The sequence below is a fragment of the Bos indicus genome, chromosome 7 (assembly GCF_029378745.1).
Source record: "Bos indicus isolate NIAB-ARS_2022 breed Sahiwal x Tharparkar chromosome 7, NIAB-ARS_B.indTharparkar_mat_pri_1.0, whole genome shotgun sequence".
Classification (NCBI taxonomy): domain Eukaryota; kingdom Metazoa; phylum Chordata; class Mammalia; order Artiodactyla; family Bovidae; genus Bos; species Bos indicus.
In genome coordinates, this window is record NC_091766.1 from 37,862,504 (window position 1) to 37,874,850 (window position 12,347).

The 12,347-nt window shown below is 54.0% G+C and overlaps 1 protein-coding gene across 1 annotated transcript; it reads right to left on the reverse strand.

Annotated features, from left to right (window-relative positions):
* Positions 1-386: 386 nt before the first annotated feature.
* SNCB (synuclein beta) lies at positions 387-9,344 on the reverse strand. Its single transcript, XM_019964685.2, has 6 exons — positions 9,056-9,344; positions 8,291-8,420; positions 5,508-5,549; positions 5,178-5,296; positions 1,365-1,454; positions 387-1,034 (listed from the first exon to the last, which is right to left on the reverse strand). The coding sequence occupies exons 2-6, from the start codon at positions 8,409-8,411 to the stop codon at positions 1,002-1,004; spliced, it is 405 nt and encodes a 134-aa protein (XP_019820244.1). The 5' UTR covers positions 8,412-8,420; positions 9,056-9,344; the 3' UTR covers positions 387-1,001.
* Between the last annotated feature and the right edge of the window lie 3,003 nt (positions 9,345-12,347).

The window sequence follows — 12,347 nt, forward strand, 5'->3', positions numbered from 1 at the left end:
ACAAGTCCGCGGCGCGTAGCCATCGATGCTCCTGCGCTGCCTGTGCCTTGAGGTGTGAGCCTGTGGGCCCTGCGCCTCGGCTGTACTGGGCTTCCTTCCGCCCAGCACCCCCAGTAGGTGCTTTATGGTCCAGTAGGTGGCGCCCGAGGCCGCCTCCCTGCCAGCTGCATGTCCCAGCCTGGGAGCGAGGCGTGGGGGGTGCCGCGTCCATCCAGGTCGTCCATGCGGGAGGGTAGGAGCTGAGGCCCGAGGTGGTCAGTCTTACACGTGGTCTGGGTGTGCCGGGCCCCAAAGAGTGGAGTGAGGCAGGCTGTAACCTGGAAGTCTGTCGGCCCCCATCCAGCGCCCAGCCCAGCCCTGCCCTGCCCTGCCCGTGCGGCGCCTGCTACAGACAGATTGGCTTTATTCATGGACACGCAAAGAGGGGGGCGGCCGGACCCGCCCTCCCGGAACACGCTCACACGAGGGTGGGGGACTCTCCATGCTACAATCACGATACACGACGCCCGCGCTCGGACCGGGTCGGCTAGGGGAGGGGTCATGGCACAGCCTGGCTCCTGGTTTTGGTTTAAAAGAAAAAAAAGGTTCTTGGGATCGATGTGGGAGTGCGCTGGAGGGCTTTGGCAGGGGTGCCCGGAGGCCCTTCAGAGAGCCTCTATCGGGGGGTGGAGGGGAGCCGTCGCTTTCCTGTTCGTTTAAAAACACATAGAACATGCTACAACCGCGCAGATACCAGACCGGATGGGGCGCGGAAGGGGCAACATACGTGCTGCGAGGTTCCCAGCCTTGGCCGCAGCCCCAGCCCTGTCCACGCCCCAGGGTTGGACGCGGGCGGGAAGGACAGACAGAGAGACTCAAACACGGGCTCCGAGGGGGCACCTCGGAGCGAAGGAAGATCTCGTGTTTTGAGGGGAAGGGGTAGAAGGACAGCCCTGGCTCTGGGGGGCGGGGCAGGGGACCGGGAAGGGATTGTGCTGCTGGTGGGGGGCCGTCCTGGGCCCTTACGCCTCTGGCTCATACTCCTGATACTCCTCCTGCATCAGAGGGATGGGGGTAGAGTGGAGAAGAGCAAAAGAGGAAGGGGTTGGAGACCAAGTGGCCAGGCCGCGCCCCGAGACCCTTCGCCCACCAGGAGGAATAGTGAACGCCCCTCCCCCTGGGCAGGGGAGAGACCTAGAATTTGGGGACGGCTGGGATGTTCCTGGGCAGGGGTGCCTGAGACCCAGCGACAGGCTCCATCTGCCCTCCCTCCCTGCTGCATCTCTGGGGTCTGGGGTCTGGGAGCTTGAAAACTCACTGTCCCAAACTTATCCTCCCAGGAACCTCCCACCCCAGCCGGGGACGCCCAAAGCCCCACCCCTCACCTGGGGCTGTTCCTCATAACTCTCTCCTTCAGGCTCCATCAGGGGCTCGATCAGCGGCTCCTCGGCAGCTTCCTGGGCCACTTCCTCTGGCTGCAGGAAGAGAAGAGACAGGGCCTTTGAGGCCAGCTGCGCATGCCCCCCAGATTCCTACCCTGGGAAGTTTTTGGCTGATCTGGGGAAGGCTGGGCTTTGTTGGCAGTGCAACCAGAATTTTTAATTGTTTATTTGGAGTGCCTTGGAAATGGGATGGAGCAGTGAAATCCCTCCAATCATGGCTTGAAGCTGGGGATGTCCAGGGGTTGCAGGTACCCATACCCCTCTCCCAGCAGCTGACAGCCTCCTGTGCTTCCCTTGATGGGACTGGATGGGATGGGGAGATAGCACACATAATCATCCATTTGTCCCTCTTTGTGTCAGCTCTGTAGGTGGGGGGTGCTTAGGAGGACCCCAAGATAACCCTGGAGGCTCCTCTGGGCTGGAGGGAGATGGAGGCTCAGGGACAGAGCTGAGCAGGGGCTCTGAGCCATTCCCCTGCCACTTTCCACCCATCCCTCCCCCAGGGCCCTGTGTGGCCTGGTTTCTTCAGCTGTTGCTATTTTAAGATAAGCTGGAAGCAACAGCTCATGGTGTTGCTTGGATGTGTGAGCTAAGACTCTCCCCTCCCCATAGCATCTGCTGCCCAGACCTGTGCAGGCCAGCATATATGCAAATAGGGGGCTGCCAGACATATGGCCAGTCCCCTGCGAGCGAGCACATATATGTGCACAAACACGAGACTGAGCTGATTGCACACGTGGGCACACACAGTAACCTGAGGTTCATGCTCTGTAGGCAAGGGGCCCCACCACGTCCCCCAGTTGCACATGTAACCACAGTCCCTCCCTACTGGGCAGAGGTAAGAATCTTGGGACCCATGAGGGCTGGCACCTTGGCCTAGTTGCTCCAGCTCCGTCCAGGCAGCTTCAGCTCCTTCACATTACCTGTCTAGGTGGGCCCTGTGACCACATGAGTTTACACTCCTGGCTTAGCTCACTTCCCCTAGTTACAGGGAGTCCACCACAGCCCAGGAGGTGGGGAAATGTTAGCTTGCCCAAAGTCACCCGGCTATGACCAGAACCCAGGAAAGAAACAGAATGTGAAGAATCCCAGCTCTGTACATTGTTTGGAAACAAATGTCCAACAGCAGGAGAATAATGTGTGCACTGTGGTCCTGTCACACAGAGGGTACCGCACGTCTAGGATGGGAAAACCCAGTGCACACCAAGGCGTGCTTGACTCCCCTTCTGAGTGATGAGTGAAAGAACCCGGGTACAAAAGAACATGTGCTTTAGGATAACGTTTACATAAAGCTGAAAGACACCCAGATAATTTGTGGTGATAGAAGCAATTAACTGTGGAGGGGGACAGGATAAAGGTGAGGAGAGTCAGGTGCCAGGGATAAACGAGACCCTGGAATAAGTGCCCCCTTAAATTTTGTGCCCCAGGCACTCCACTTCCCTCACCCTAGTCTTAGCCCTGGGAGTAGGGTGGGAGGGAGGGTAATGGGGGCTTCTAATGAGCTATGTCTTCTGTTTTATGTCTTGATCTGGGTGCTTGATTACCTGGGGAGAGTTGAGTTTGTGAAAATTCCATGGATCTGTGTGTTTTCTGCATGAATGTTTTCTGCATAATATACTTCAGTAAGAAGTTCACTTAAAAACCACCCCAGCCTTGCTATTCACACCTCTTTGGCATCAGGTCAGTTGCTTCACCTCTGATCTCAGCTGCCTCGGATGGGAAGCGGGATGGTGTCTTTGCTTTGTATGCGTGTGGGGAGGCTTCCACGATACTGTATGTGGGCAGATTGAGAGGTAGAGACAGAAACTCACACTCTTAGCTTGCATGACTTCTCCATGGGGCCAGTGGCCCCAAACACCTGGCTTTAGATTGTAAGTCTATGATCTTGAGTTCTCTTGAGAAAGGAGGTTTGAAATGTCAACAAGTGCTGGTAAGAGGAAGGCAGCCTGAGAAAAATGATTGTGTGCAAAAGCCCCCTCACCAAGCCTCAAGCTGACAGCTCTGCTTTCTCTGCGCCCTAGCTCTCAGTACTGGGCCTCGTCCCATGTTGGCATCAAGGGACTACAGTGACATGAACCTGAGCTTAGCACCTCCCAACTACCTTCTTGGGGGCAGGCAGGATTTGGGATCTTGAGTAGGTCACTTCACCTCTCTGAGCCTCAGTTCTTTTACCTATAAGATGTGCTAATTGTGATACCTTTTTTTACAGGGACATTATGAAGATTCATTGAGTGACTCCATGTACAATATTTAGAACAGCACCTGCCCACACAAGAGATCAATGAATGGGAGTGATCACTGGAAACAAGGATAAGAAATGGGAAGTCACACAGCTGGTAAAATGCAGAGACAGGACTTGAACCAGAACTTCTGAGCAGAGGGAAGGAACCAACTGAGCAGAATGTCTAGAGTGGAGGGTGCTGTGTGGTCTCCTCCCCCAGCCCAGTGGATGGATCCGCTCACACCGAGATCACACGGAAGGAAGCCCCACCCCCATGGAGGCAGATTCAGCATTTGTACGTGGAAAACATGGAGCACCGCACAGGAGGCAACTGTGCAGATGGTGTATAGATCCACAGAGTTCAACATCCTAGCACACCTGTGACACAAGCCCCTGGGGGCACACACAGGCTGATCCTGTGATCGTGGGCCATCATCTCTTACTGAGCATTCACTGTATGTCATCCAGGCTCTTTACGTCAGTGGTTCTCAAGATGTGATCCCTGGACCTGCAGCATCAACATCACCCAGATACCTTTTAGAAATGTACATTCTAGCCCTACCTCAGACCGATCTGATGCACACTTACGTTTTTAAACACCTCTAAGCTACATTATCTCTAATCTACACAAAAGTCCTCTTGTATTCATCTCCTGTCTTAGAGGCAAAGAATCAGGCTCAGAGACGTGACAGGACCTGCCCAGGGCCAGACAGTCAAGAAGTAATGGAGCTGAGATTCAGATCCAGCTCTGTGGGGCTCCAGAGCTCACAGCCCTTACCCTGCAGCATGTCCTAAGGAAGGTATCTGACTTTGTGCACACATGGGTTGCTGCCACCACTTGCCTGGGGTAACATGTCTGCACAAATGTGTGAGACACAGTTCATCCCTCCCCATGGCCCACTTCTGCTCACGCCTGCCTCAGGGCCTTTGCACGTGCTGTTCCTCCTGCCTGAAATAGACTTCCCACACGGTGTGCCTCATCACTTGGGTGTCAGCTCTAATGTCACCTTCTCAGAGAAGCCCTCCCAACTAAAGTAGCCCCCTCACCCCTTGACTCTCTATCCCATCGCTCTTGTTTTCTTCATAGCACATATCCCTGTCTGAAATCATCTTGTGCACTGGTTAGCTGTTTACTGTATCTTTTCCCACTACAGAGTCAGCTCCGTGAATGTAGGAACCTATTTGCTGTGGTAACCCCTAGAACGATCCCTCCCTGGCATGAATACTTGTTGACTGAAAAGACGTGAGGGAACAATCAGTGACATATGCAGATGAGGCCAAAAGCAGGCCAGATCACACTCACGAGCAGGATACATGTACCCAATCCAGATTTGGGTCACAGTCACGGGGAGTGCCATGCCCGCACAAAGCCACATGCAGACTCATGCCGAGCTGTGTCTATCTGGGCCGTGCAGAATGTTAGGCGAGGTGGCTTGTGCCCCAGGCTGGCTGGGGGAGCAGGGAGCCTGGCGGCAGATTTATGGGTGTAGCTGGTATGTGTGTGTGTGTGTGTGTGTGTTGGAAGGATAGCTCACCTTCAGATCAGTGGGGAACTCCTCCTTCTTCACCAGACCTGTGGCTGCTGCAATGTTCCCAGCCCCAGAGAACACGGCTCCTCCCAGGTGTGATGCCTGCTCCTTGGTTTTCTCAGCCACTGTGTCAGGGAGAGGGTTGGGGGCAAAGGTCAAGCAGACATAGATGCCCTCCTCCTCCATAGTGTCCCAGGGCCTGACTTCCCACAGAGCACTACACCCCGCAGAAAGCTCTGGGGGTGCCCTCTCCCGCCGCCCTCTGCCCTCACTCTCTGGATGTCTGCAGACCCTAGGCCAAGGTAAGGGAACAAGTGGGCAGGGCTGGGCTAGTACCTGAGGCCACTCCTTGCACCACCCCTTCTCGGGTTTTGCTTCCTGTGGGGACAAAACGGAGCACACTTAAGGGCTGAGGGAACAGAAACCAGCAAGCACAGTGGTTACAGAGTGGGCAGAGGGGCCCAGGCAGCATGGGCATCCTGGTCCCTCCCTGCCTTCTTGGGCCCCCAAATCCCACAAGTGCCCCCTTCCATGCCTGCATCATCTGGACGTCCAGTTCTCCCCACTGTCTGTCCCGGTCCCATGCCCTGACCCACCCACCCTCCCTTGGATGTTGCCGACGATCGAGCACTGGGAAAGCACTCTGCCTGCCAGTTCATTTAATCCTCTGCCCTGGATGGGAGCAGGTGGGGGTGGGGGTGGACCTTGGGGTGGGGCGAAAAGATTCTGTCTTTGGAAAGGTGCCCCTGGTGCACAACTGCCCACATCCTGCCCCAGTACACTCACATCCCCACATCCCCTGCTCCATTTCTTAAGACTCTTTTAAATAGGGTGCAAATCTCTCCTTTTGGCCAAAGTAGCGAGTGTCTTAGATGCAGGATGGGTCTAAGGGTGACGTGAAGATGGTGACTGACAGCTACGGCATTGGCTGGGTCTTTCCAGGAGGGTAGTAACTGGGAAAGGCAAGAGAGCCTGTCCTGAGGTGGGGGTGGAAACCTTCGGGAGAGAGGGATGTCTCCAATCCTGAGGATCTGGCAACCCAGACAGCAGCAGATAGAGCCATAAACGGGAGTGTGGGCCAGCTGAGGCTGGCGAGAGGAGGGTGCAGGCAGACGGGCTTCTCAGGGCTAAGGCCAGCCACATCCAGACACCTGTGGCTGGGGACTGGGGATGGAGGGTTGTGCAAGCACTTCCATTTATTCCTCGCATAAACACTTGTTGGCACCTTCTCTGATTCAAGTCCTAGGCTGATGGCTCACTGTCAGATGAGGGACAGAGAAGAAGAAAGTTGGTGCCTTGGGCCTCAAAGTAGTGGGGAGAGGAAGTCTGGGCCTCCGGGGGGTTGCAGGATTGGGGGGGCGTTGTTTCCCAGGTCTTGACAAATGGGGAGCAGTGGATACACAGAAAGGGGACTGAGGAGGGTGTTTTAGGGACAGGAAGCATGTAGGCGAGGCCTAGAGAGGTGTGATTTCAGGGTCTGCATGGGGCACGTTGATACGGTCTGTGTGCTCAGAGTGATGGAGACTGAGATGGAACCATGAGGCAGGTTGAATGCTAGGCTACAGGGAGCTGAGTCTTTGATGAATAGGAGCCGGGGACCATCAGGAGTTCCTGCTCAGGGAGAGGAGCAGGAGGTGCCAACCTGGGGGAAAAGGAGGTGGTTGTTGAGTCTGTTAGCAGGGAGACAGCATCAGGGATGTCAGGGGTCCACAGGAGTGAAAGGGCTGAGGGAAGAGGGAGGCCAGAGCTAGGGTCCAGAAGGTGTGAGCTCAAGCCTTCTCCCAGTCTCCATCACCTCTGCCCTAGCTCTAACCACCCTCATCTCATGGCTATGTTACCTCCCAGCGGGCCTCCCTGTAATTTGTTCTGTTCCCAGAGTCCTAGGGGATTTCTCTATACTGAAGCCAGATCATGTCGGTCCCTGGCTCACAGTCTGCCATGGCAGTCAGTCTAATGCTTTGCCTGCAAGGGCCCCTCATGAACTGGCTATTTCTGATCTCATTTCTTATCCTTGCTTTCTGCCCTCTGCTCTCAAACCCAGTATCTTTCGCCCCATCCCAGGGCCCTTGGCACCTGCCTTTTCTGCACCTCCCTCCCCAACGCTCCTTATTCTCTGGGCTCAGCTCAAATGCTACCCTCTTTGATTACCAAAGTGGCTCCCCACCCCAGCCACTGGATGTCAAAGCCCGAGACTGGAATACTTGACCTCACCATCAGCAGAGCCGGCACCTACCAGCACAGAGTAGGTGATCAAAAAGTATTTTTCCAATTACCACCATTCCAAATCTGCCACAGCCCTGGGCAGGTTAACCAATCCTCTGCAGCCTGAATAGAAGATAATTCTATCACACAAAAGTAAGCCCTGAATCAGCAGACTGAATGCAGAGTTTCTTGCCTCCCTTTATGCAAATGACCCTGAAGCATCGCTCTCCCCCCCCCCCCCCACCTTAGAGTGAGATATTTTAACCACTTGGCCTTTCTCCTGATGACAGCTGTTAGTTGCAAGGACGGTGGACCCCTAGGAGAGATGCCAATGGTGGAACCACTGAGAGGAGAGCTTTCAGAGGTGGAGAGCAGGGCTGGGAGGGAGCCCCAACAATACAAGAAGGAGAGTGGTAAGGGGAGGGGGGCACTTTGGAATCCATAAAGCTTGGCTAAAACTTCAGCTTCAGGTCTTATCAGCTGTGACCTTGAGCAACATAATCAAAGCGCTGGGAAGCCGGAGTTTCCCTGGTCGGTGGATGGGCAGGGAGCATTAAGTGAAGTAATAGATGTTGCAGATGTATTTCACACTGTACTTGGCAGACAGTAAGGGTTCAACACCAGATAACTAAGGGAAGAAGAAGCAGAAGAAGGCTATCTTCTTTGATCCCTGCCTTGCTTCTCTGGACTTTCAGCTGAACTCCACGCTCATCAACCCTTCCTCCATTCCCCCCTACCGTCCGTGTCATCACTGACCCAGGCTGGCTATGTCCTCAGTGACCCTGCTAACCCGGCCCCATCTGCTGACTCATATTCTCCGGCCCAGACCCCCCACTTCCTCCCTCTGAGGACCTCGGCTCTGTCCTCTCGGAAGACACCCAAACCTCGCAGCCCCGGAAGCCCCGCCCCTCGCCCACCGACGTAGAGGACACCCTCCTTGGTCTTCTCCGCGGCCTCGGTGACCCCCTGCTTGGTTTTCTCCGCGGCGGCCACGACGCCCTCCTTGGCCATGGACAGGCCCTTCATGAACACGTCCATCCTGGCGGCCTGGGGAGGACGAACACACGGGCACCGGTGCGCTCGCCCACATCCTCACCCCAGCCCTTGTGAAGAGACCGCAGGTGTCCCATTCCCTCCCCCTGAGACCGAAGGCGCCCTTCTGGCCCGGAACCTCCTCCCACCTTACTCCCTTCCCCAGCGCCAGGCCACAGGGCCGCGGCGAGTCCTAGCGTCCTTGAAGCCCGTGAACGCAGGAGGGGCCCCCCGCCTCGGTTATCCGGGGCCCTGCAACCTGCAGCCCCGCGGAATCGGAGTGCTGGGCATGGCGCGAAGCCCGGGGGCCTGCCTGTACACACGCGACAGACACACGGCCACGCAAACAAACATACTCCTTGGACACGCTCACGTGCACACACAGGACCCTCAGACATTCGAGCGCGCACAGACACGCGGACACACCACGGGGCATACGGGCGCGGGCGCACGGCCACACGGCCATCCAGGCAGCTGCAGACACGAAGCAAGAGAGACACATACCCCGGGTCGCACACGGACACGCACCCCGCGGCGTTCTGTTTACGTTCTCCGGCCCCTTCCCCATCCCATCCCGTCCCCCCTCCACTCCATTGCCAGACATTTCCCCTTCGGCTAAGCCCGGGGCGCCAGGAGCGCGGCCGCCTCACCTAGATGCGGGGCCCGGGTTGGGGATGGAGTGGCGGCTGCGGCAGAGGCTGCGGCAGGTGGACGCACAGGCTCGGCTGGGCTGGGCCTGGGTGGGCTCGGGCCGATGAGGGATCGGGCCGTGTCCAGGCGTTCAGGCTGGTCTGCAGCAGACGAGGCACGAGCCCTGAGCCTAGGTGCAGTAGTGTCCGGGCCTGGAGTGCTTCGCCAGCCGCCTCTCGCTTCTAGCGCCCTGCTGTCTCGCGCGCTCCTGCTCCGGCTGGGGCGCTGCGGCAGCTCTGAGCTCAGCGCCACCCCCTGGCGGCCGCGCCACCCCCTCGGCCTGACTGACAGGAGGCGGGGAGGGTGACATCTCCGCGGAGCCAGCTAGCCTCACGGGGCGGGCCCGGGACACGCCGCTGGGGACCCCGGAGCGTCATCGGACTCAAGTCCTGTGCCCCAGGAACCTAGTCTGGTGGGAGACACAATGCGGCGTGCTTAGAGTACGGGAGAAATACTGCAGTTGGTTTTAGTGTTCAGATGGGTTTGGAGGTCTTTATTAACTGTGGGACCTTGGGCTACTCAGCTCTCCTTTCTGAATGTCAATTTCCTCTTCTATAAAATATGGATGGTTCATTCAGCGAACGTTTACTGAGCTCTTAGGTACCAGGCAGATTTGAGGCTGGAGACAGCACCAAAGGAAAACTAGACCCCTCCTTTTTGGGGAGTTTGCAGTGGTGAATTTGTGTGTGTGCAGAGATGGGACACAGGACAGAAAATAAACATCAATGCTTAAGCCAAAGGTTATTTCAGCTTGTGATTAGAGTCATGGAGATGATAAAATGGAGATGGACAAGAGTTACTAGAGTAGGGGTGCTTGAGATCTGGTGGTCAGGGAAGGCCTCTATGAGGAGGTGAATGGAAGCAGAGATCCCAGAGAAGCACCAAGATCAGGATGCTTGAGGGCAAGATCCATAGAGAGGGAACTGTATGTGCAAAGGCCCTGAGGCAGGACTGTGCTTGGGAACAGATAAAACACAACGTAGCGGAAGAAGCAACAGGGAAGGAGAAGGAGGTGGACATGATCCTTTTTTCTGTGATTATGGTCTGGATTGTCAAAATGACCCTAGAATGCCAGTCACACATAGGTCCTTAGTTGGTATATGACTGAATTATGCCCAGGAAGCTGTGGAATACCAGAGGAAGGGGTCTCTGACAGCTCAACAGAGTCAGGTAAAGCTGTACAGAGGAGGTGACATCTGAGCTGGGCCTTGTGGAATTTCATCTAGCAAACAAAGGAGGAAGGACATTTTGGGTTGTGGACATAGCATCCGCAAAGGCACCATGGTTGGAAATGTAGGGTGTAAGTGTCAGATGATGAGGTGAGAGGGCAGCCAGGAGCCAGACTATGCAGGGCCTGGAAAAAATTGTTCACAGATTGCTGATAGAGCTGCAAACTGGCACATGCTTTTTGGAAGACAATTTGGCAATGTTTACCAAAGACATAAATGCATGCTCCTTTAGAGCCAACAGTTAGTTCCCCTTCCAGGAATTCATCCTTTGGATCTCTACTCTCACAAGCACACAAAGACATGTGTGCAAGGCTCTTCGCTGCAGCATAGTTTATTGTAGCACAAAACTGAAAATAATCTAAATGTCTGTCTGTAGAGGACTGGCTAGTTAATTATGGTTCATCCACTCAGTGCAATGCTGTCATTAGAAAGGATGGGTTAGACCCATGTGCATTGATACAGGAGTATAAGACATGGTGTGAGGTGAGAGAAGCCAAAGTACTAAACTGTAATGTGTGCAGCTAACTGATTTTTTAAGAATTATTTTGTTGAAATATGGTTGATTTACAATGTGTTAACTTCTACTGTAGAGCAAAGTGATCAGTTATACATATATATATATTCTTTTTTCATATTCTTTTCCACTATGGTTTAATCACAAGATATTGAATATAGTTCCCTGTTCTATACAGTAGGACATTATTGTTTATCCATTATATATATGTAATAGTTTGCATCTGCTAATCCCAAACTCCCAATCCATCCCCCCCCCCTCACTCCCTGCCCCCTTGGAAACCACAAGTCTGTTCTCTATGACTGTGACTTTATTTATTGGCTTCTCTAATACCTCAGTTGGTAAAGAATCCACCTGCAATGCAGGAGACCCTGGTTCGATTCCTGGGTCAGGAAGATACACTAGAGAAGGGATAGGCTACCCACTCCAGTATTCTTGGGCTTCCTGTGTGGCTCAGCTGGTAAAGAATCTGCCTGCCAATGCAGGAGATGTAAGAGACATGGGTTTGATCCCTGGGTTGGGAAGATCCTTGGAAAAGGGAAAGGCTACCCACTCCAGTATTCTGGCCTGGAGAATTCCATGGACTGTAAAGTCCATGGGGTCACAAAGAGTCAGACATAACTGAGTGACTTTCACTTTCATAGATAAGTTCATTTGTGTTATATTTTAAGTGATATCATATAGTATTTGTCTTTCTCTTTTTGACTTACTTCACTTAGTATGGTTAATAAGCCAAGAAATGATGTTTGTGACTCTTGACTAAGATTCCCTGAATGTCAGATGAGGAAGGACCAAGCAGTAGGAAGGAGAGAGGAAGAAGAGACAAAGAAGACCATATGAAGGGTGTCATCTTCCTATTGTAGGAATTGGTACGTCACTGAAGGATTTTAAGCCCTAGAGAAACTAAATGAGATCTGCATTTTATGGGGTCCAGATGGAGGTGGGTTGGAGGGGGACATTGCTAGATGCAGCAAGAGCAATGAGGGACCTGAGGCAGAATCCACAGGAAGAATGATAAAGCCTGGACCAGGAAAGCCTCAGTGAGTCTGGAACAGGACTGGAGGGGAGACCTGAGCATCATTTCAGATGTAACTTATTGGATGTTGGGGAAAAGAAAGTGGAATGAATCCAGGAAGATCCCCAGGTTTCTGGCTTGGACAATGGGGTGAGTGATGCTGCTGCAAAAAATGGAAATAGGCATTGAGGGGTTGGGGCAGCCTTGGAGGGTGAGCTTGTTTAGGGCACACTGAATGTGCTGTGCCTGATAGACTAGCTGGACAAGGTGTGCAGCCAAGAGTTATCTGAGCCTGGAACTCAGGAAGCTACTCCATGCTGACTTCAGGTATTTATTTGGGCCACGGTATACTGGGAAGTCTTTAATACATGGCTTTCCAAGCAGAGAAGCACCTTATAGAGTTTGCCCATACCCGTGGTGTAAATTCTACCCCTCTGGTTTGTTTCAAGCTGTCACTGTGATGTCTCTGAGCAGAGAGTTGGGAAGAGACATGT

What these genes read in the sequence shown, in the direction of transcription:
- SNCB (XM_019964685.2), bottom strand. Translation starts at nt 8,411, where the DNA reads ATGGACGTGTTCATGAAGGGCCTGTCCATGGCCAAGGAGGGCGTCGTG. An exon ending in AGTTCCCCACTGATCTGAAG is followed by an intron (nt 1,455 to 5,177) that starts GTGAGCTATCCT and finishes CTCTTCCTGCAG; the next exon opens with CCAGAGGAAGTGGCCCAGGA. An exon ending in GTTATGAGGAACAGCCCCAG is followed by an intron (nt 1,035 to 1,364) that starts GTGAGGGGTGGG and finishes CCTCTGATGCAG; the next exon opens with GAGGAGTATCAGGAGTATGA.